This window comes from Xenopus tropicalis, chromosome 4, assembly GCF_000004195.4.
Source record: "Xenopus tropicalis strain Nigerian chromosome 4, UCB_Xtro_10.0, whole genome shotgun sequence".
Classification (NCBI taxonomy): Eukaryota; Metazoa; Chordata; class Amphibia; order Anura; family Pipidae; genus Xenopus; species Xenopus tropicalis.
This window is the reverse complement of record NC_030680.2, coordinates 77161772-77185983: the sequence shown is the minus strand read 5'-3', so window position 1 is coordinate 77185983 and position 24212 is coordinate 77161772. Positions and strand designations below refer to the sequence as shown.

The window sequence follows — 24212 nt, the reverse complement described above, 5'->3', positions numbered from 1 at the left end:
TCTCTTTATCATGTTGATCTGCGAGTTGCAGATTTGCCCCACTGATAAGCAACAGTTCTGACTGGAATTCCTTACTGACTGCCCCCAGGGACTGAAGCTGGAGGTCTCTCGAGATCTGGCAGACAGAGACAGGTTGCTCAAAGTTACTATGAGAATTTGAACAATGTGTCAGGGAAATGTCCAGCTCCATACTTGCCACAAGTTATAGGTAATTAGCAATAATGTGAAATGCTGAAAGAAGGCAATAAATGCTTCACACCTGTGGGTGACCAATGTGGAATGCAGCCCTGTCTTAAAGGGAGAGTGAAGCCAAGAAATGTGTAAGACTTAACATGATGTGGCCAGATGTAAGAGACAGATTCATGGTTGAAACCTGGCTCCTTCCCATGAAGATTATGCTGCATTCATGAGAAGTTAAAGAATCTGTTATGGTTAGACCTATTCATTATCCTATACCAACAGAAAACTATCAAACCCCTTACTTTATGTTTTTTTAAAAATAGTACAGATTTTTATCTTATTTGTTAAAAGTGATGATCGAATCTTTCCCGTTTCGCTGAAAATTTGAGAAATGACGAAAATGATGCGTAAAGTATGTGAAACGATCCTGTTAATGCCGCCAGTCTCTGCTTTCACTTCTGCAAACAATATGATAACGGTAATTCTGCATATAAATGAAGAATGTTGTAACCCACTTACCAACTCATGGTATGCTGTATATTTAAGGGAAAAATTAGCTATGGGTAATCTGACTTATACATATGGTATGTTTATCCTTTAGGGCATAATAACCTGAGTGGTTTATCCAAGGTTACAAGGAGCCAGCAAAATGAACATTACCTGTTACAGAACTCAAATGTCTCGGCTGAACATCAGCTCATGAAGCCAGCCCTTCAGGAAAGTATGTCAAATAAGTTACGTTCATGTGTGCAATAATGTAGAAATATACTGTATATTGCACTGCACTGGCTGAAGCAAAAGATATCGTTTGATTTAATTGCTTAATAAATAACACTATTTGCTCAGCAGGACTGTATTTAGGTCTGGTGCCTAGGGTGGCAAACAGGCCCCTAGGATGCAGAAGTGACATCACTCCTGCTATGCATGACGTCACTTCTGCCGGAAGTAACTTTCACTCTTATGTCACCTTCTGAACCCTGACCCCCCAACTCTGCCACTGGATTTTTATAGGTATGATCTGTTGGCAGCTGGGGAGGGTTTTTATTTTTTACATTTTACAGATTATACAGGCACCCGAGAGCCACCCCCCTAAAGCTGCCACAGGGTGCCTATATAGATACGGCCATGTTGCTTAGTCGAATTAATGCTATAATGGCAGAGAAATGGATGGAAATAATTGCATTTGATGGAATAATATACTATATAACTATAAAGTTAAATGTAGAAAATAATTTTAGGACTGTGATCAGGGGTGTAGCTATAAAGGGAGCAGACTGTGTGACTTCTGGGGGGCCTGGAAGTACAGTGTAGAGGGGCCATTGGGAAACCAGCTGATAAGCAGTTTTATAATATATAGTCAATTGCTGAACTTTAGGGGAACACTCAAATGATTTGCTGTGGGCCCAGTAACTGATAGTTATGCTGCAGACTGCGATTAACACATTTTAAAAAATACCTTGCACGCAAAATGTGTGACTACCTACATTCTTGTGCAAAAGCAAAAGTCATACCCTATCCAGCCAGACCTTAAATGGCTGCAGGCACAATTTAATGAGATTTCTAGAAAATGTGACATTCCTCATGCAAAAAGAAGTCATATTTTGGAACATGTGCAGCTGTTGTTCAGGACAGCATGCCAACAAGGCGCGCATTCCGCATCTCCCATGAGGTTTGTGAGAAATATACTTTTCTGCTCAGTTGCCAAAATAGCAGAGAGGAATGATTTGGTCTCAATGAAAGACTGTGGGAAAATGTACCATTTGTATTTGCAGAACAAATACAAGAGGGAAAATTGTTGTTTTCCCAGCAATAGAGCAATGTATACGGGTTCAGATGTACGCTGATAAGGTGGGAAAAAATTACAAAGAAGCAGATTACTGCTTTTTTTCTTTTATGTATTTATGTTTACTGTAATTCCCCAAAATTCTCATCAGAGAGAATAATCTCTTTAATAATAAATGCAGAGGGCTGTGAGCAATGTATTGAACCATCCCAAAACAAAATACAAGTTATAGTCAGTGCATATACCAAACAAACACAAAAATCCTCTGCTTGGGAGAATGTCTAGTTGTTATTTAACCATTTAAGCACCAGCAGCAGCCGCAGCAAGGACAGCACCTTGTGACTTGGCTCATTTAGGTAATAGAATGTACAAACATAGATTCAGGGGCAGATTTAAAAACCTTCATATTTTTATTTGTCTGCGATTCGAGTAAAACTTCAGCATCTACCTGCAAGTCGGTGGGAGCTGTCTAGTTCATATTTTTACTATTTAGTCAATTCAAGCTTTTCAATTTTGTTTTGAGCTTTGAGATATGTGAAAAATTATGCAAATTACAGATTCAAAGTATTCAAGTTTTCTTTTATGGTTTTATTTGATTGCATTTTTTTGTTCCATTTATTTAAATAAATAAAGTGGTATTTGCTGTTTTTAAGATTCGAGGTATAGCAGTAGGAAAAAAATAAAAAATTACACAAATACAAATTTTGATGAATAAGCCTCCACATGTTTGTGGCATTTTGTCAACACCCTTATTAACAATGTAGAATATAAATAGGGAAGGAAAAGGTCAGGATGCAGTTGTCAGAACAAAAAAAACTTCCTTTTCCCTGAAAACTATGTATAATATTGTGTGACAATGCATAGGCATGGGAAAAATATTTTACTTTACTGCTGGAAAAGATGTTGTCATGGTGGCTTCAGCTAATATTTCCTCTCTAAAGGTGCCCATACACTATAAGATCCGCTCGCTTGGCGATGTCGCCAAGCGAGCGGATCTTCACCCGATATCCCCACCTACAGGTGGGCGATATCAGGTAGCAAGGGACTTAAAACGATCGGATTACATTTGAGCTTATGGGGCAGTCGGTTCGGAGACCGCATCAACGAGCTGATGCGGTCCCCGATCCGACAGGATTTTCTAACCTGGCCTATATCGGCAGCTATAGTCGGCCCGTGTATGGGGACCTTTACAGAAGCCCTATGTTGATGTATATATACAGTATCTACTAGAAGTCTAAAGCAACTGGACTTTCTAAGTTTTCTTAAAAATGTTTTACGGCTTTTTAAGTTCAACTGAGTGGTAGGGAATTCACTGCCATTTTAAACCCATAAGGGCAATACTCTAAAGTGTTTAAAACCCAAAAGGGTTTACAATTCCCAGGAATTGGTTACCAGTTGAACTGAAGATGCCACTCGGATGATTGGTGAAACTTTTTCAAGAAAACTCCAGAAAAGTCCAGTTGTTTTGGACTAGACAATGTATAAGGGGCGTTCTTTATATAGCTTCCTTATAATTTAAAGCAATTGTCTTATTTTTTGGTGAACACTTCCATAACCCGAGTGCCCTTCAGCTGCATAAAGATAACTTAAATGTGCTGATGCTGAACCCTTCTGGCTACATAAATCTCCTATTTTACCTGCATCATCTTTGAACTGCCTTGCCCAGAATACCAAATATTTAAGAAAATATAAAATCTGGAACAAATCTTTTCCAGATATGAAAATGGCCATGGTTACTCAGCAGGGCATCTGGTCCAAACGTTTTTACAAACTACATTACGCCCTAGCTGTCTTTCTATAAGTATCTTCTCTGAGCATGGGTGTGTGTTTGTACTAGTGGTGGGTGCCCTGTTGGGTAAACTCTTTATATGATTGACCTTTTGAGGCCACTCAGTCCATGCGTGGTGTCAGTTTTCTGAGCCGGCTGGTGTGTTTGCTATCTTTTCTATCTCCTGTGTATGACCTTGCCTGACCTGGCTTCTGGAATGCTGACCCCAGCCTGTTTCATGTGCTGATGGCTGCTTGCAGAGACTGTATCCTGACTCAGTATTTGCACATATTCTACTTGATATTTGGTCTTTGACCTTGCTCTGTCTTGCTTGCTCCTGGGTGGAGTGCTCTTGGCAAGTAGGATTTACTATAGTAGAAAATACTGTTAACCTTGGATATTAGATTCACCTACTCTCTCTTCACCTACTCTCTATTTTCCGTAGCAGCAGGTTGCATTTACCCCTCAGCCCTAAAATTTTATATTGTCGTTGGGACGTTGGAGGTGTTATGCAACTAGATCTGGAAAGCTGCACCCTGCTGATGTCAAGCAAGAGAAAAGAACTGCCAAATCTGGCTAACTAACCCATATCTTCCAATGAGGCGGTGGCATTTACTGGTCAACTGTTTAAAAGCAAACATTTGATTTGTTACTAGACCAGGGTAAACATTGCCCCTTGTATTACTTTACCCAATAAGAATGCTTATTTATATCAGGAATGCCCTAATACAATCTCCTGTCAAGAGATGCAGGGGATTATAGCAACTCGAGATTTTCTATGCTGGAATCTTATGTTGGCATGACAATAAATGTGACACTTCATGGATTGTAGAATCTACAGTGTTGGCAAGCTGCCACTTTCTTTTCAGTACTTTGTACTGCACATCAAGGGTTAAAATTTTTGTAGTATTTACTAGTTGCTTGCTGTATATGAATGGTATATGCTCTTTTTGTGGTAATTTTGAGGCATTTGGCACAAAGGAAGGGATAACACTTTAAGTAATAATGAATGATACGTGAAAGCACATTTATTAATGTGCTACTGCCAGTGTGTGGCCATTGGCTGTACTGCAACTATTACTGAAATGATGGAATACTAGCAAAAGAATCAGGTTGACATGCAGTCAACCATACCCATTGTCTTCTCTTCAAATATACCACTGAAGGCAACAAAAAGCTTACTAGAAATTTCTGCAGCCTAAATTCTTAGCTACAACCTTTCATTGGGACAGTTCCAGTTTTCAAGACCCTACTCTATTTAGTCACTTGGACTAAGTAATTATAGCACTGCTGAAGTGATTTCAGCACAGAATTTAATAAGGAACATGTCTTATTATCTCTTCCTCTTAACCAAGAGTTAGTGCATCACTGGGGCGAGAAAAGAGAAACTGAAGGAGATTGAAACAAAATGATCTGCAGCCTTGCACAATTGCATACCTAGTCCCAAGAAATTTGGCATAAAGTTTATTCATGGAATTAAGTTTCCTGACCTAAATTCATGGGTCTCTAGTTAGGCCACTGTGCAAAAGTGAAGTCAGATGAGCAGCAGTGGTATAGTGCTAGGAACCATGCCCTCTGGATGCTGGCAATGCCTGCCCAATCTGCCAAAACACACTTGACCTTGTGTCCCTGCTATGGAATGTACAATTTGGGAGAAATGTGTCACTACACCTTTATTGAGCTATTCAGTGCTTATCTTGCCTAAAGGGTGGGCAATAACTCAATATGCTAAATGCAGCACAAAGACCAGTGACCAGTTCTGCTCCTCCTGTAGGCTAAAACTCACACACTGGGTTTTAAACCACATCCAAAGTGATGTTGATTAGTGATGGACAAATCTGTCCTGTTTCACTTTGCCAAAAAGTTTGCGAAACGGCAAAAATTTGCAAAATGCATTCAAGATTTAACGTTCAACATGTTTTTATTTTAGTTTTATTTTTTTAACAGCCATTGGAGACCCTCCCCTCATTTGGCATGCAAAGTACATGAAGCATGTAGCCTGTGCCAGCCTATTAGAAGATGATGTTGTGCTTGGGGGAACATTCTGTGCAGGTGCTGTAACACAGGTCTGAACAGGAGTCTGCAGAGAGCCATTGTGGCACTACAAAAATTCATAATTTGGGTCATATTAGCTTTTAGAGAAGTTAAACACTACAAAAAAAGCATTAACTGAAAAAAAAAAAAATAACACTTTTGTAATCTTTCCTGCCATTTTTTTTCTCTAGTTACACAGACATAATTTATTACCAAGAAGCCTCATTTATCTTTATATTGGAGCCTGGAAACAATCATACTGCTCCTCCTCATAATTATCTGCGAAAAGTTTGTTCTCCCCATGTCTGCATTGGTTTCTTCCCACATAAAGGCAGGCCAATTTTCTCCTAAAATTGACCACAGTGCTTGTGGATGTGATCTGGACCTAGACTGCAATCTCAACTAGGGCAGGAACTGATGTGAATGATGTATAACCTCTGCACATTTTGTGGAATATGTAAGCACTATATCAATTAAAAACAATAACAGCTACCAGACAAAGCCTCTGTATTAACTCTACAGAAACAAAAGCCATCTAGTGGCATACTTGGCATGCTATTGAATGCTACTGAATGCTATTTATACATTTTTTTACTCTATCAGTATTATACAGTTATAATCCTTAGTGGCAAATTGTTTATAATCAATATATACACACACATATAATACACAAGAGCCCTGAATACCCTGTAAATTATATAGTAAATAATGCACCTGCTATGTAAAATATAAGAAACGGAGGAGTTCCATGACCATATAAAAGCAGGCGGCCAAACAATCCCTTTTGAAGGGGAAGACATTTCTTGGTAGCTTAATAGACAGAAAGCCTTAATGTCCTATATATCTCAATAATAGATGACTGCAGAGGACCCTCTTGTCTTTGTCAGTATGAATTTTGTGGTCACAGCCTCATTGTACCCCCACCTAATGGTATAAAATTTACTAGTGTGCGCAACTGTTTTGCTATAAGAATAGTTGTTAGGGGGTCCCTAAGGTGCCAACCATTTGGGTATTTACTGTGCTACCACCATTAATGTGGGTATGGTCTTAAAAGCTCTTATGATAAATGGGTGTGGTTTATAAACTGGCAGTGTGCAACACTGGCTTCCATTCCCTTCACCACAGACCAGAAAGTTCTGGCCCTTGGTGCCACAGACGTTGGACAGCACTGACTTACAATATCCTTATATTTTACAATGGGGGTACTTTATTCCCTATGTATTAAAATTATTATGAGTAGAAATATCATTTTTTCAAATTACTCATTAAAAATTAAACAAAAGTGTGAGCAGGTTAACTCCTAATATTTATAAATGTACATTGATTCATGGAAACGGCTATATACAGTAATGGCAAATCACCTATATTAGGGATTTATATTGTTTATTTTCAAACAGTGGATGTTGAAAGTCACATTTACAAGCTATATTTTGCACAATCCCCTTGAATATAAGGATACATTATACTGCCTAGTAAAGTAAAAATATGGTGTAAAAATAGTTTAGGAAAAGAAACACAATTACACACTTAAAAATACTATTTGTAAAGCTTTTATCCATTGAAAAATATAGTCACAGTTATTTACAAAAAATACAGTTCTAAAATTGCCACACTGTACCATTATACTGACTTATAGTACAAGTGTAGTTCACCTTCCAAAACCTGTTAGTTCTTACATAGTACACCTGAAAATTGGACCTTTTGCAAATGCAGTTTAAAAAGAAATGTATGAGCCACTACATAAACTTTAAACTGTCAGTGACCCCCAATGAAATTTAAACTAATCTAAAAGGGGTAGTTAAAGATAACTTTTAGTACATTATAAAATGTACCATTCCTAGCAACTTTGCAAATGGTCTTCATTTTTTAATTTTTGTTTTAGTTTCGTTTTTGAATTATTGCCATTTTCAGCTTTCACATGGAAGTCACTGACGCCGCCAGCCAAAAAACTATGTATGCGTGAGGTTACAACTGAAAACTAATTGTAAATTGTGTCAGAATATTAACATCCATATCATACTAAAAGTTAATTTCAAGGTGAACAACCCCTAAAATGGATACAAATAAAAACTGATGATAAAGTCACTATTTCAGATGTACTAAAAAAAAAAATAGTTTGGACAGTGAACTTGCTCTTTAACTCAACAGTTTCTAGCACAGTATGGAAAAGCAAGCAGTACTAACTGCATTAGTTCATAGAACAGAATATTGCTAGGTGGCAGACTCTTAACAAGTACATTTGCCAGCAGCAACATACAAAACACTGCAGTCCTGCTTTAAAAATGTGTGCAAAACTGCTAGAACACATTTCTATGGAAGCACTTTTATTTGTGCTTTTATACCTATGTATTCAGTGTATAAATGACAGATACATATTGATTTCACAAACACGGTAATTGAGTTCTTCCAGTAAACATCTAAAACAAAGTCTTTCAGCATTCATGTTCTTTTAAGTCTTTTTTCCCGCCTCCATCTGAATCAATCTCCAAACAGCTGGGGTTAGACTTTACGCTTTTTTATAGCAAATGCTTTCTCCTGCTCATCATCTGAAAGACAAAAAAAAAACATTTGATTGTGTGTTACAAGAAAATAGTTTAACCCTTTAAGTGTCACCCAACGTAGAATCTATGCTCTGTGTATAAAAGTACCTAAGTGCCACAGAACGTAGATTCTATGTCGTGCTGCACTTCCAGGTTTGGGAGTGGAGGAGCGGCTTTTAAAGCCCCTAGGCAACGAGCAGAGGCAGGGAACAAGTGGCCCCTGGGGCACGATTGCCCAGGGGCCCCAAAGGAAAAGGCTGCCTTTTATTATTTTTTACAATACATGTAAACCATAATAATTACACTGCTTACTTTATCAATACCTCCCATCTCCAGTGAGAAAAGAAAAACACCATCACTTTACATAACTGGTAGCTCCCAAAACCCCCCCCCACAAAAAACTACAAATTATCAAGACCAGAAATGTTCTTCCATATTTTTTAAGCTTCCTGTATGAATCTTCTCTCAGAAATATTTCTTGGAATTGCCATTTCAAATTCCATATTACTGATAACTTCTCTCATAAGCTGGGAAATGTTTGGAACCTCCTGTTTTTTTCCAATTCTGGCAATTAAAAGTCTGACTGTATTTGATAATTAAAAAATTACTATTTCCAGAGCTTTGTTAGGAATTTTGTCATAAATGTTCAATAACATTAATTATTGTATTATTTTGGTGTTTTTATTACATTTTCTGTGATTTTGGTCATTTTTAGTCATTTTATTGCATTTTCAGTTATGCATAGGTGTTGTTCCCTTGACTTTGTCTGTGAAACTAATTTGCCCAAGCCAAAATACTGTGATTCTGACTGATTTTAGTGGGTTTTTTGGCTTCATCTGTACACCACATAGTTTGGTAAATCTATGCATATTGGGAATCAAACTGTTCAGTAGCCTCTGGCGTTAATATTTAGAATGTTTTATGTTGATACATTACAAAATGTGGGGGTACATAATGGGGTACAATGCAAGCTTTGTGACTATTATCAGAAATGTCATAAAAACGTTCCATTGAGCACAGCTTTGTAGTTTGCAGTAGAAAGATGTATTTACCCATTATTGTTTCGTCAGAATGTGTACTTTCGGAAAATGTATGGTTTTCTAGGGTCTCCGTACTGTTAGGGGGTCTTATGGCACATAATACACATACTGGTAGCTTATATTGCAGCGTATGCACTTTGTATATACTTTCTTTTGGGGTCTCTAAATGCCAGATACATCGGTGATCCTATGCACAATGGACATCAAACTGTTCAGTGGACCCTTGGCTTTCATATTTAGGATGTATTTTCTTGGTAATTAATGCTATTTGTTTTTGTGTCTTTACCCCACAGAAAATGCAGTAAATATGTTGGATTTTCAGTAGCTTAAGAGATCTCCGGGGAAATGTGTATGCACTTTGTATGAACTTCTTTCTGGGGTCTCTAAATGCCAGATACTTTAGTAATCCTATGCACAATGGGCATCAAACTGTTCAGTGTTCATGTGGGAGATATGATGCTTGAAAGTGGAAGCTTTGAGGCTTTCTGGCATAAATCCCTATATCATGAAAAATAAATAAATAAAGTTTTTTTTTCTTGTATTTCGAGCTCTAAATCTTGTTCCAGAAGTGGAAATACACAAAAACTTAAATTTGGAAACTCAGGTTCTCATGAAAAAAACAATATATAGTTTGCCTACCTAAACTTAGCCCCCCCATCCTTCTCAAGTAAATGCCCCAAAAATGAGAAAGCACTGAATGTTTACAAAGGGCACTGGCACTGAGGGGAACTGAAATGTGAAATTCTGCTGGGAATTAAAGGTTAATGTTGTCTTAACCATTAAACATACATTGTACTTTTAGTCATTGCAGAATTTCATTAGGAAAATAGATCAAACATTGGTTGACTGCTGGGCAATTATTGTATGAACATATGGCAGCAGTCTAAGGGTGCTGAACTTTTGTTGGCAAAGGAAAATAGTGAAGACTATTGTTTTTAGCAATAACTGCACAATTCTGAACATTGTAATATTTAGAAATCAATTGAATAAGCAGTCACCAGTGCTCAATGAAGTCTCCTGTCAGTTGCACAGACTGACCGCTCCAACCAGGTATGGATACATTCCTGCTGCCCCCTACTAAAGATCATTTAGTGCTAGTCAGCAAAGTAAAAAATGCTTGTGAGTGCTGGCCACCTGTTTTGAAATTCAAGAAATGAAAAATATCCCATAATGACTTTACCTGAAGGTGGAGAATCTTCTCGAGCTTCCTCCTCTTCTAAAGACTTAGCTTGGTTTGCATGTGGTGCATCATCACCATTGTCTTGGTACACATTAGACCATTTGATAGCCATGTCCAGCTCAGGGGGTGGGGCTTTCTTCTCAGCTACTTGGTAGGACTCTGGTGGTGGGACAGCATTTGTCTTCCATACTTTGAACTCTTTAGGAGGCTGTAATAAAAACAATGCAGAATGTTCTGTAGGAAATATATGGACATGCATACAAAATGGTTGTTTGCCAGTTTTATGATCATAATTTGTAACTAAAATACCCTATTTTTGAATATATCTTCAATTACATAGACACTAAATACTAATAAAACAGGGACCAGGGAATGAACACTAATCAATCTCCACTCGTGTTTATGTTTGTAGCTACATTGGCCACATCAGATGCACTCCACTGTATTTATACTAGAGAACGCCCATTTTTGTGTATAAACATATGGACATGCTTCAAAAACTCAAAAAAATCTGCAAATGCGTATGCAGGATATGTACAAAGAAGTTGATTTACCATGGCAAAAAACTTTCACTTAAAGGTAGTGCCACACAGTGCCGATTATAGGCCTGCAAAAATCAGCCAATCCACAGGCCTCTGGACATTTGTGTCTCTGCACTCAAAGGCACTGCGTTAATCTGGTTGCAGACGCACAGAGCGGAATTTTGGTGTGAAAATCCATGCTCACATATTCCTAGCTCCGTGTGGCCGATATAGTGCCTGTAAGCGCGCGCACACAAACAACAAAAGGCCTGCAGATTGGATGATTCTATCACTGCGTGGCATAACCCTTAAAGGAGAAGGAAAGGCTAGTAAAGAATTAATCCTTCAGTTCTCTCAATAGTGCCCTTAAGTCTCCCCAAATTTCTCCCGTTCAGATGATCAGAAGCCAAACAGGAAGAAAAAACGATGAGCTGTGTAAAGAAAGTTCCCATAACACCTCGCTCCTGCACAGACACCCAGTCCAGTGTACATGCTCAGTTCATAAGACTATGAGGAAGCTTCCTGCTGATTGGCTCAGATCCTCATTCCTAAGGGGGGGGGGGGAGTGAGTTCTTAGCATTCTTGAGGGAGAAACAGACACAACAAATCTTTTGACAGAGAACTCAGTGCAGCGTTTCTGTGAGTGCTTATGGCTGTATTTACATAGACCTTTCTGATAAAGTTTACTTAGTTTTTACCTTTTTTCTCCTTTAAAGGTTAATATAGTACAGGTATGGGACCAGTTATCCAGAATGCTTGGGACCTGGGACTTTCCGGATAAGAGGTCTTTCCATAATTTCGATCTCCTACCTTAAGTCTACTATTATAATTATTTAAACAGTAATTAAACCCAATAGGATTGTTTTGGCTCCAATAAGGATTCATTATATCTTAGTTGGAATCAAGTACAAGGTACTGTTTTATAATTACAGAGAAAAAGGAAATCATTTTTAAAAAAGTGAATTATTTGATTAAAATGGAGTCTATGGGAGATGGCCTTTCCGTAATTCGGAACCTTCTGGATAATGGGTTTCCAGATCCGAAACCTGTACTGTGCTATAAAAAAAAAAAAAAAAGTAGCCAATCTTTCAATTCCAGTGAAGTTTAATCAAACAAAGTTGTATGAAAAGTGGATATACTTGTTAAAAAAACAAAACAAATTCCAATGAAAGCACAACATAAATAGGCAGTATGCACCTGACCAGCATAAATAAAATAAACAGATCTTGTGCTGAACATACTGCCTCTAAAGAATCAGCTGGTACCCCTAAGCTTGGTCCTACTCCCCTTTCTTTCTACTGCAACAGCTAGGCTGCTCATGCATGCTCTCATCCTATCCCGACTTGACTACTATAACCTGCTACTAACCGGCCTCCATAACTCCCATCTTCCCCCCCTACAGTCTATATATTAAATACTGCTGCCAGAATTCTCCTCCTCTCATCCAGGAGAGTTCAGGCCCTTCCTTATCGTGGCTTCCTATTAAATAAAGAATATCTAACAAACTCCTTCTCTTAACCTTCAAAGCCCTCCATTCATCTGCTCCTCACTACATCTTTGCTCTGGTATCTCCATACGTTCCTGGCCGAATCCTTCGTTCCTTGCAGAGAAACCGCTTGGTTGTGCCCCCCACTACTACTGCTGTTTCCCACCTTAAACCTTTCTGCCTTGCTGCCCCTTACATTTGGAATGCCCTCCCTGATTTCCTCCGGAGAGAATCCTCCCTCAGTCTTTTCAAAACTAAACTAAAAGACTACCTTTTGGAGCACTCGCGCAGCACCTAATCTGGGAACTAGCACTTATATTGTAGTGTCACCCACTGTGACCTGCAGCACTTATATTTGCCTATTTGTGTCTGTAAGTTACCCACCCATATAGATTGTAAGCTCTACGGGGCAGGGACCTCTTTGACTCTTAACTTATTGCAAATATATCTTTTATTTATTTGTATTTATTGTTACACTTTGTATTTATCCATTATTATCTAAATAACCCCGTTTGTATTTATGTATTCGACTGTACAGCGCTGCATAAGTAGCGCTTTATAAATAAAGATATAACTACATACACATCCCCTTCCCTAAACTGCAAGGCTGAGGCATGTACAGCCAAACCTCATTTAGTTACTGTTGCGCGCTTTGATAACACTTTTCTTTTTTTTATATCTCTACCTCATGTTGCAGTATATCTGCCACACCAGCTGAGCCTAGCACTGTACTATAGGCAAGGAGTATGTAGGCAAGTGTGACAAGCAAACACTGCCTATGGGCACCATGTTACTGCCCCATACCTACATTCCCATCTTAATAACCACTAAAGCCTCCATTTTACATTGCCCAACAGTTCTGGTGAGGGTGCAAAGCAGTTGTTGTGGGGTCCTCACTCCCAATCAGTACAGAGGTGCAGGTAATATGTGCCTAGCAGTCAGGCCAGTCATACAAACACAGCAGAGCTGCAGTTTCAGGTCAAAGCACAACAGCACAAATTACCTCCTCCGGGGCCCGCTTCACCCTACTCTCCCAGTCTATCTGCTTGTTGAGTGGGTTATAGAGGAAGGCGGGACGAGAAACATTCCGGAACAGCTCGTCCGGCCCCGGCAGCTTTTTAGTGTCAGTAGGAAAAGGGCGCTTTATTGTGCGGTTCTTACTCCTCTCCGCTTCTTTCTCTTCATCGCTGCTCTCTGAGTCGGAGCTGCTGCTTCCATAAGCAGCAAAGTAGCTCAAAGGATCCTTCTCTTCAGCTGCCATGTTTGAACTAAAACATCAACGCGATGTACGCCGGCTAATGCTTCCTCTGAAACACAAGCACTGGCAGTGTAGTTCCGGCTTTTTTTTACTTCCGGTTTAAAATATGCGTAGCCTTTTCACCTCCCGTAGTTGTACTATGGCTCAAAGTTTCTCGTCCAATATATTATTACATTTATTATATATGTGTAGCTATTACTAAAACTATATATTTGAAATACTATTTGCAATGGTTGTACAATGGCACCCAGCCTCTAGGGCCATTTTTGTACCATTAGGCCTTTTATGAGGCCAGGTTTATTCACATGATCAGATCTCTAAGATACATAACAAAAATGCAATGAAAACGATCTTTCGTGCCTTGTATAAGTAAAAAAAAAAATGTGCTGCCACATTATAGAATGTGTTTTTGCTACTACTTTATTTATGTGCATTTTATTTTGTAACTAAATTTGATATGCCCTCAGTATAAACACATGATAACAACAGGTCCAAAAATTATTTTTTTCTTCTTTGTACTCTAAGGCATTTCACAAATACATGTGATATAGCATGCCTTCCGCACTTGCAATTTAAAAGATACCCTTGACTGTCCCTCTTCGCCACCCAAGGCACAACCCCAACTTACTCAAGTACACACTGTAAGGGGACTGACCAGGTTCCCCTTGTAGTTTTGGAAACCTAAAACTGGAAGGGAAATTAGGAGTTCTGCAATATTTATTACTACAGACTGGCTCAGTGCTTGCCCCTAAGCCAATAGAAATCCTTTGATCTAGTGACTCATACTCTGAATAAACACATACTTCATACTCTTGTTCCTGCTTTTCGTGAGCTGCCGGTCAACACACTTTTCTCTGTAAACAAACTAAAAATGTAAAAACATTAAAAATAAATATATATATAATTCTGTATATCTATTTGTCTCTGTGTTTTTAATATATTAACCATCTAACTATCTCCTGGTAGTAATGATTAATTAATGTTTTCCTCTTTATTCAGCTTTCATGTAGCCCAAACTTTAATTATAAAATGGAGAATAGCAATAAAAGCGGCTTCACAAGAATATATTTCCAGATATAGAACCAAAGATCAAGGAAGTGTAAAGCACTAACAATAAAAAATATAGACTGAACAGCGAAAAAGTGGTACATTCCACTTCAGATCTAGCAATGATAGATAGCTTAAACTACCACTAGATGGAGCATTTAAAATAAACACTAAGGGCACATGTGTGTCTGCAAGTGCAGTTGTGTCACTGCACTTTCCCCACAGTCAGTTACATGCAAAACTACTTTCATTAAAGGTACTTGCATCAAAATGCACTTTATGACTCTTCCATATATTTGTGCTCGGTACCGCTCAGTCCTTGCCTTTCCATTCTGAATCAAGCACTGATACACCTGTAGCTGTGGGCAAACCCTGGAGCTATAGCTACCTTCTTATCAGGTGGTGGCTCCTGGCTTCCCTCACCACAGTTCAGTTACTCTGTAAAATACAAAGCACACACAATTGTGATTGGTGCAGCCTTAAGAGCATCACCTCTTTTTGCACTTTGCTCACTGCACTTGGAGATGTACATGTGCCCTTTGATTAGGTGCTTGGTGGATCGATTAATAACAGATACTGAATTTTAGTAATTTCATCAAATTCCCAATGTCTGTGAATTGATCAAACTTTGATCCTGCCCTATTTCTTTGGGCAGCAGTACTGCAGGTTCCTGCAGTGTGGCCCTTAGCAATGCATACAAATTATTAAAAAAAAAAAAAAAAAAAAAAAAGAATGTTTTACTTTGAGGTTAGTTCAGCTCTTCACCACCTGTGGTGTGACCTTATAATATTTCTGCAAAGAAACACAATCCATTCTTTGCTGATATCTGCCCATGATATAATAGCATGATATAATAGCAATAACTAGCATTTACTCAAGGAAGTCAAGGAAGAAAGCAGGAGACTGAATAAAAATATAAGTATTTTAAGCATTGCAAAAGAAAGCAGCTCATAAAGAAATTTTTTCTTTTCATTTCATTGATATTGTCCATGAAATCCACATTATTAGTTGTCCATTAATGAAGCACCAGTAGAGATAATATAAGATATAATTGCACCAGGTCAAATAACCCAATTAAATGTTCACTTTCAAAATGCGACTGGGAAATGTAGACTGCTGATTGGTTGCTATGCGTTACTTGACCTAGTAAATACAAATATATTATATTACAGCTCAATAGCAGCAAAGTTTCATAGTGATACAATTTCCAGTAAAATTGTAGCCCAAAAAATTAATTGTAAGATAAAAAGTCAAATTAGAGTAGTGGTTCACCTTTAATTTAACTTTTAGTATGTTATAGAATGAACAATTCTAAGTTTAATTTAACTTTTAGTATGTTATAGAATGAACAATTCTAAGCATCTGTTCAATGGATATTCAAATATATATATTTTTTTTTCGGAAAGAAAATATTTTATTAGCAGTGACAGACTTATTCTGTGTAAAGCTGCCCATATACAGGCAGATTTTACCCCCCAAGCAGTGGACCAAATTATTTGTGTAGCATTTTCCAGCCATAATAAGAATTTAAGAAAAACTAAAACCTAAAAACAAATATGGGTAGGAATGGCATATTTTATATAATAACTGCACCAGCCTAAAGTGCCCTCTCTAGTAATAAAAGCAATGATTTGGGTCTTCAAAGTTGTGAACAGGGAGTCACCCTCTTGGACACTCACAAGCTCTTTGTACTGTGATATTTATATTCTATATATATACAGTATATTGTGAGTTGGTCCCTAAGCTCAGTAACTGACAGCAGCACAGAGCATGTGCCGTAAATCAGCAGAAAAGAAGATGAGGAGCTACTGGGGCATATTTGGAGGCACAGATCTTTCCTGCTAAAGGGTTGTGGTTGCCTTGGTCTTGCAGAGAATGCCAAAACAAAATGTACTGCATTTCTGCCCTACCTCTTTGTTAAGCTTTAGCTCTCTTTAATATCTGACTAAGCCCAACTCAGATATTGACTGGGAAGGCCATCTTTCTGGTCTGGCAAGATTATGACCAGCTTTGGACATTTTTACATCATACAGATAAAATTGCATTTTAACTTTATCGGCATTAAGTACAAAAGCCATTGTACTTTAGCTTTTTTGTGAGGCAGGCAAATATATAAACATACCCACACCTTATAGAGAACTATATTTTCATTATAGTGGTATGATTTGTACAAATCAAAATGTTATGCATGGAATGCAGTTTTCAGCTATACATATTATTTACAACCTCATCTTTGCCTTAAGTGGCAATTTCTCCAAAGTTCATATTCTTACATTTCCCAGAATTCATGGTCTGAGTATTAGCATCTGCAAGAATTGCTCTGTGAAATTGTCTGTCAGAGTGGTGTATGCCATGGTCATTGTCATGCTTCAGAAAAGGAGCTGGACCTCAAAGGCAAAAACTGATTGTCAATCGGAGAGTTGGCTAAGACATTATCATTTTCACATGGGAGTGCTGTAGGCAGAGGAGGGGCACCAGGCTCTCCAGGTTTGGGAAGCTTAGAGCAGATAGAACCACTTTGACTGCTGTTCTTTGCCTTCTCTGAAAGAGACTTGCTTACCAACATCTGTGAATCATTTAAAAGAATAGGAAGACTTGACTCCCCTTCAGGATGATAAAGAACTGTAGATTCAATTTCGGGTACCAGAAGTTTATCTTCAAGTGTATATTGTCTTAAATATTCACGTGATGATCCATTTAATGTTGGCTCATATGTGCTTAAACTGTAACCTAAAACAGAAGGTAAGGTTAAGTTAGTAAAAAAAAATAAAGGCTGAAATGCTTAAATACTTTAATGCTGCCTAAGAGGTTAATTACTATCAAGAATCCACAATAATTAGTCATTTATGTAGCCAGGCCCTACAATCACATCATCTGGGTGTAACATCTACATCAGTGATCCCCAATCAGTGGTTTGTGGGCAACATGTTGCTCACCATCCCCTTGGATGTGGCTCCCAGTGCCCTCAAAGTAGGTGCTCATTTTTTAATTACTGGCTTGAAGGCAAGTGGTGATTGCATAAAAACCCAGTGTAAAGCCAAACAGAGCCTTCTATAGGCTGCCAGTCCACATAGCCAATTATAGATCTTATTTGCACCCCCAGTAACTTTTTCCAGGCTTGTGTTGCTCCCCAACACTTTTTCCATTTGAATGTGGCTAATGGGTATAAAAGGTTGGGGATCCCTGATCTACATCTTATCATATCTTGTAGTGAGGGTTAGGCACTTTGCCAGCCTGAAGGAAGGACCTTTTGTGGTGTCTGCTTGTTTGGGTAGGTCAAATTTTGTTTCAGACAGATTTTGATCTGAAGAGGGGCCAGCATTGCATAAGTTACATATAAAGTTACATTAAACATACACAATTTACACAACCTTGACAAAAACTGCAGTGACTTGCCTTGAAACTTACGTTACTTACACAGAAGCTTATGTAACTTATGTATCAAGCAATGACAATATAGGGAAGTGTGATGGGGCAGGCAGGGGCAAACTCTACAGACCACCAATAAATTAAACAACTTAAGGTGAATTCCACTGTTTATATTGTAATCCATTTACTTAAATGAATGAGCATCTCCTTGCTTAAGTTTTCAGCAGCAGAATGACTGGTTATTGGGCCCCTTAATTTTGGGAACAAGACTTTTTCCATGAACATATAATGCAGCTGCTTATTAGTCCCATGGGCTATGCAGTAGTTGCAGTAACTGTTTCCTTTATAGTAATTTTCATTGAAAATCCTATATTGTACTATAAGACAATACAACACGATTGAATTTCAGTATCTAAACATGTGTTTTACTATCTTAATTGTATAAAACACAATGGTTAATCATTGGTTGTTTTTAAATATGTGTTTTTTTAAAATATGCTAGCTCTGGGGCATCCTTAGCATGCCTATGGTTAAGGACCCAGAGGGTTTAAAACGCCTGAAACATTTGGAGCCTATGTGCCTGTGATCTTTAATGTTTTTATTTATAAAAATAAGACAAAATTTGCCACACATCATTAGGCTTTGCTGCGTAAACATCATTTTTTTACATGTTTTTTCTTCCCCCAGAACTTAAACATAAAATAAAGGTATAAAATCTGCCATTTAAAATTCGCCATTTATTTTATGCTGCTTTTTACAATGTTTTTTTGGTGAATTTTGTTTTACACAGCATAATAAATAGCCCCTATTGTGTGTGAATGTGACAGGGACCTTAGAATGTAAGCTCCACAGGGGCAGGGGCTGTTGTGAATGATGTATAATCTATAAAGTGCTGCAGAATATGTTAGAGCTATATGTGTATATTATGTTGAAAGAGAGAAATTTTTATGGTTTGCATTTTTTTCAAATTTTCTGAATGAGCTTTTTGCACAAGATTCAGTGTTTAAAAGAAAATGTTGAACATAGACCAGGGGAAAGTATCTTTACCTCTAGATGATTCCAGTTTCTTGTTCTTGATTTTAAGTACTTCATCAATTATTTTTTCTATCAGAAAATCCTGTGTTTCTTGTAGTCGTATTGATTCGATTAAAGCATCTAGACCCTTGGGATTTTTGGCTAATCGGTCTAACAAATCTCCTGCTTTTCGGCGGCTTGTTGTTTGGCACAAGATTTCTTCAGCGTCATCTTTGTTTAATATCTTTTTTGAACGTAGGTAGTCAAAATGTCTTTCTGCAATAATCTTTTCACAGAGGTACGGCCGCAAGGATTCAATAGCCTGTAGGCAGTAAAAGAAGGATTTGATGATGCATTGCATATGAAACACTGGGCCATATGAACTATGAATATTTTCATCCAGGTTATGATATACAGTATCTAATAAAAGCCTAAAGCATCTGAACTTTCTGAGCTCTATTAAAAAGTCCAGTTGCTTTAAACTTAATTCTAATAGATATTGGGCCAGATTCAATTTGAAATGATATCATGGTTTATCCCATGAAAAGACTATTGGAGTATATGAGAAAATCTGGAACTAAATTAAAGGCGTTGTTCACCTTTACAATACCATTTTGTATGATGCAGATATTGCTTTTCTGAGACAATTTGCAATTGGCCTTTGTTTTTTTCATCATTTGGGGTTTTTGAATGATTTAGCCATTTTTTTCAGCAGCTCCAGTTCAGAATTTCAAGGGCTATCTGGTTGCTAGGGGCCAGTTTAACCTAGCAATGAAGCAGTGGTTTAAAAAAAAAAAAAAGAGACAGAAACAGGGGCCTAAATATAAAGATAAGTAATAAAAAGTAACAATAACAGTAAAATTGTAGCCTCACAGAGCAATAGTTTTTTAGTTGCTGGGGGTCTGTGATCCCTATTTTGAAAGCTGGAAATTTTTATATATATATAAAAATATACTTGGTTTCTTCTTTTCTAAACACAATCTTTTAAATTAAAATCACCAGCACTAAAACTTGATTGTAACTGCTATGGACAAGTAGCACTTTATAAAAAAAATTATACATACATTCTAAGGTCAGTTGTACCCACAACAAATTAATCAATACTTCTTTTGCATTTTTTGTTCCACATTAATTTAATTATGTCTCTACTGACTAGGGATGCGCCGTATCTGAAAACCGAATCCTTCATAAAAGATTTGGTCGAATACCCAACCGTGATCTTTAACGGAAGGGTTAAAGAACACAGCTTGCAGCGAAAGATTTTGAATTTATGTGATTATGTGACAAAAAAAACACATGATTTTAAGGACTCTGAGTCGGTTCGGCCAGGAGCGTGGATTCGGTCAAATCCTGCTGGAAAAAGGCGGAATCTTGGCCGAATCCCAAACCGTATTCCTGGATTCAGTGCATCCCTACGGTCTGTACTTATGCTTTGTGGGCCCTCACCTTAGTGGGCCCTGCATAATATACTCCATGGGCCATGGATCATAAATTTGAAAATGTATCATGTACAAGGCAAAATTAAAGGAGAAGGAAAGACTAAGTCACTTGGGGTGCCAAAATGTTAGGCACCCCCAAGTGACTTTAATCACTTACCTTTTACCCCAGGCTGGTGCCCCTGTTAGGAGAAAACCGCACCAGCCCAGGGTACCTGTAGCGAGCGCTTCCTTCTTCTTCTGTTGTCAAAATCCCTGGGCCGGCCCATGCACAGTAGAGTGAAAAGCCGACTTTTTTGTTAAAATTCTGCTTTTCACTCTACTGCGCATGCACAAGAAGGAAGAGGAGACCACGCTTGCAGTTACCCCGGGCCGGTGCAGTTTATTCCTAACAGGGGCACCAGCCCAGGGTAAAAGGTAAGCGATTAAAGTCACTGGGGGGTGCCTAACATTTAGGCACCCCCAAGTGACTTAGCCTTTCCTTCTCCTTTAACACTTTTTCTCAATATAATTAATTCAGAATCTTTACCATGAAAAATATTGCCAATCTCCAACCACCTCTTACCTTTCTGTATAATAAATGTAAAAAAAAACCATTATCAGAGCAGGTCTAATGTTAACAGAATTCTAAATTTACCCAGAATTTTCTTATGTGTTAAAGTGCACTGGTTAAAAATGCAAAGAGATATGTTTCATTTAGCAGAGAGTATGAGGGCATAGCTTCATAGCTCCCAAGCACATGATCAGGAATTCTCTCTTGTTATCAACGCAAGACTGGTGTCACCCAACTCACTCTTTTATTCCACCTGTGTTTTTATGGTGTGACTATGTGGGGAGGGAAGGTCTGTAACTAGTGGAAGTTGCTTGAACTTTGGCATCACATTTTAAAAACAGAAATAATTCTTTAAACTAAATTATGCTATAAGGATGGTGATGGAAGTACCAGCTGTCACTGTACAGTGTTTTATCGCTGTATACTGGCACCCATATTTATCAGAATAGAAGCTCAATTGTTTGTTTCTGCATAAATAATTACATGGGGGGTTTCATTGTAAATTATTTCTCAGTTTACTGGTGTGGGATCTGCTGTCTGGAAACCTGTTATCCAGGAAGCTCTGAATTATGGGAAGGCCATCTTCCATAGACTATATTTTAAGAAAATAATTCCAAGTTTTAAAAAATATTTCCTTTTTCTCTTTTGTAATGAAATGATCCCAACTAAGATATAATTAATCCTTATTGGAGGCAAAACAATCTTACTGGGTTTAATGTTTAAATAATTTTTTAGTAAACTTAAGGTATGGAGATCCAAATTACAGAATGAGCCCTTATCTGGAAAACACAGACCTGATACCTGTATAATAGTACAGGACCTCCCCACCAACATCCTGACTGATTTGTTACACAAATGTCCATTGTTCAGCCCATGTCTTTTGATTTTCTTGATTTGTCTCCTTTGTAACAAGTAATTTTAGATGTCGTTCAGACAGGTTTAAAAATCCCATCTGCATTTCATGTGGCGTAGGCTCATTGATTTGGTCTCTGCCCTTTTGGCCTGCATACCATCATTGTTATCCAGTTGTTTGGCCCGAACCTGATATAACACACCTCAAGGTGGGCACATTGGGGGAAATATCCACATTTGGCCATAGGCTTGCATTAAAGCAGCAGCAAACTAGAGCAGGGCCACTCTAAGGTACCAGCAGGCTCTGTCATAGAATAACCCACAACACGTCAAGTTCAATATAGCAAGGCAGGCAGTAAAAAAATGGTTTGCACTTACTGAAGTAGACATGCTCCCCATCAGTGATGTGTGAGCCAGTGGGCCCTGCAGATTTACCCGCTGGTGAGGCAGGTTTTGCACAGTACTTGAAGGTTGTGGACAGGTTTAGGCTAAGCGGTCACTTCCACCCTCCCTGCCTATGACCAACCTCTGCCTAGCATCTGCCTCCAGCAGGCAATATGTATGGGTGCGCACCCGCACAGCACTAATCCCAAGGTGTGCCACCCAGGACCAACAGCCATGTCAGCAAAAAAATTACAACATGGTGATGCCACAAGAAAAAAGGCAAAGAAATTAAAATGCCCATATTATAGAGCCATTTGATTAAAATGAGGGGTCTGCCATCTATGTAGGTTGCTTCTGCCAAAAGTTATCCCAGATAAAAGGTGTGCTAGTGGGCCCTGGGTAAATTTCTCTTTTGCCCATTTATTAAAATGGCCCCTGGGCTAGGGATGTGGAACAATCGACAGCAGACCCTGTGAGCTGGGACCCTACAATGGTGCCTGCTGTATAATAGTTACACGTCTGAGGTGCATACATTTATTACCAGTTTGGACCCCTTTGGAGTTCTCCAAAGGAAATCCTTTTACTAGTTACCCCCTTAAACTAAAATGTAACCCTCTTCCCCTGTGCATAATTATATTGTATTCTGATTATATAACCTGTGAGAAAGCACTGACACATTCACATCCAGCATCGAAAAAGTTCTATGAATGTGTTCTATGAGTGTGTTTAAATAGTGCATATTGCACTGCATGGTCTGTAAACTTAAGTGTCACTGTTCTTTTTTTTTGCATAATAGCAGATTATTTTAGAGAGTAAGAAAGGTAGGGGATGGGCTTCTGTTGCTTCCTGCACTACCTCTACTCTTGACTGTTAGCAAAGAACATTGTGCAATTCTATTTCTTTGCCGAGCAGAGGCCAGTACTAACACTCCCTCTGCAGAATGACTCCTGTTCTGAACTGAAGTATAAGATATTTATGTAAACTAACTTTCCCATAGTTTATTGTGCTAAAGATTTTTACAAGCTTTCTGATTTACCTGAGATAAGGAAGGTATAGGTACCAAAAATGAAGATAATCAGTTGAGGTGTCCATACTATCTCTATCTGTCCTATATATATGTACTCTGTGTTTAAGGGACTATGTAATCATTGTCTTTTGGGCTATAGTCATACATATTGCCATAACTCTATAACCTGTAATGGGAAATAAAAGGATATTGGTCTCATTGGCCAATCAAGTAATTACATTCATTTCATAATAAAAGGAAGTAAAAATCTTTTATGTTTCGATACCAGTAACTTCCTGCTGTTCCTGTTCAACATTGTTCTACTTACATCTTTCTTAACTTCAGCCATCTCATCATCAGTGAGTTTGTTCATCTCTGCCATCCCTTTCTTGGAGCCCCTACTATGCTGGGTAGTGGCAAGCAGCTTTAGAGGGTTAATAAAGGCACCTTTACTGAGGTAAACAGGTATTTTCAGGAAAAGTCCCGGAAATGTTTGCACGGAGGTTAAAGTGTACAGAAAATGAAATTGTTTGTTCTTCCTGTGAAGCTGCCAATAGAATTTGAGTCTATACTTCCTTGTATTTACTAGTGACGCACCCTCTTACATTTCCTGATCTCTCCTTACTGGCTGCAGCTTTTAGCTGTGCATTTGAGCCTGGTGTTACATTACACTTGTGATACAGGAATGCAGAGAATAGCATTAGCAGACTGGTAGCAAATAGCAGTGCGGCTTCTCTTTCATAATACTGCACGTGTCTGAA

The 24212-nt window shown here is 38.2% G+C and overlaps 2 protein-coding genes across 2 annotated transcripts; both read right to left on the bottom strand.

Moving 5' to 3' along the window:
* Positions 1–7299: 7299 nt before the first annotated feature.
* c1orf52 (chromosome 1 open reading frame 52) lies at positions 7300–13801 on the bottom strand. The gene is given in 3 exon segments (NM_001015959.2): positions 7300–8311; positions 10526–10733; positions 13536–13801. Coding segments are annotated over 3 exon segments (513 nt in total). The 5' UTR covers positions 13794–13801; the 3' UTR covers positions 7300–8264.
* Positions 13802–15747: 1946 nt separating this feature from the next.
* On the bottom strand, positions 15748–23972 carry bcl10 (BCL10, immune signaling adaptor). Its single transcript, NM_001015777.2, is given in 3 exon segments — positions 15748–17567; positions 19254–19542; positions 23780–23972. Coding segments are annotated over 3 exon segments (711 nt in total). The 5' UTR covers positions 23834–23972; the 3' UTR covers positions 15748–17199.
* Positions 23973–24212: the final 240 nt, after the last annotated feature.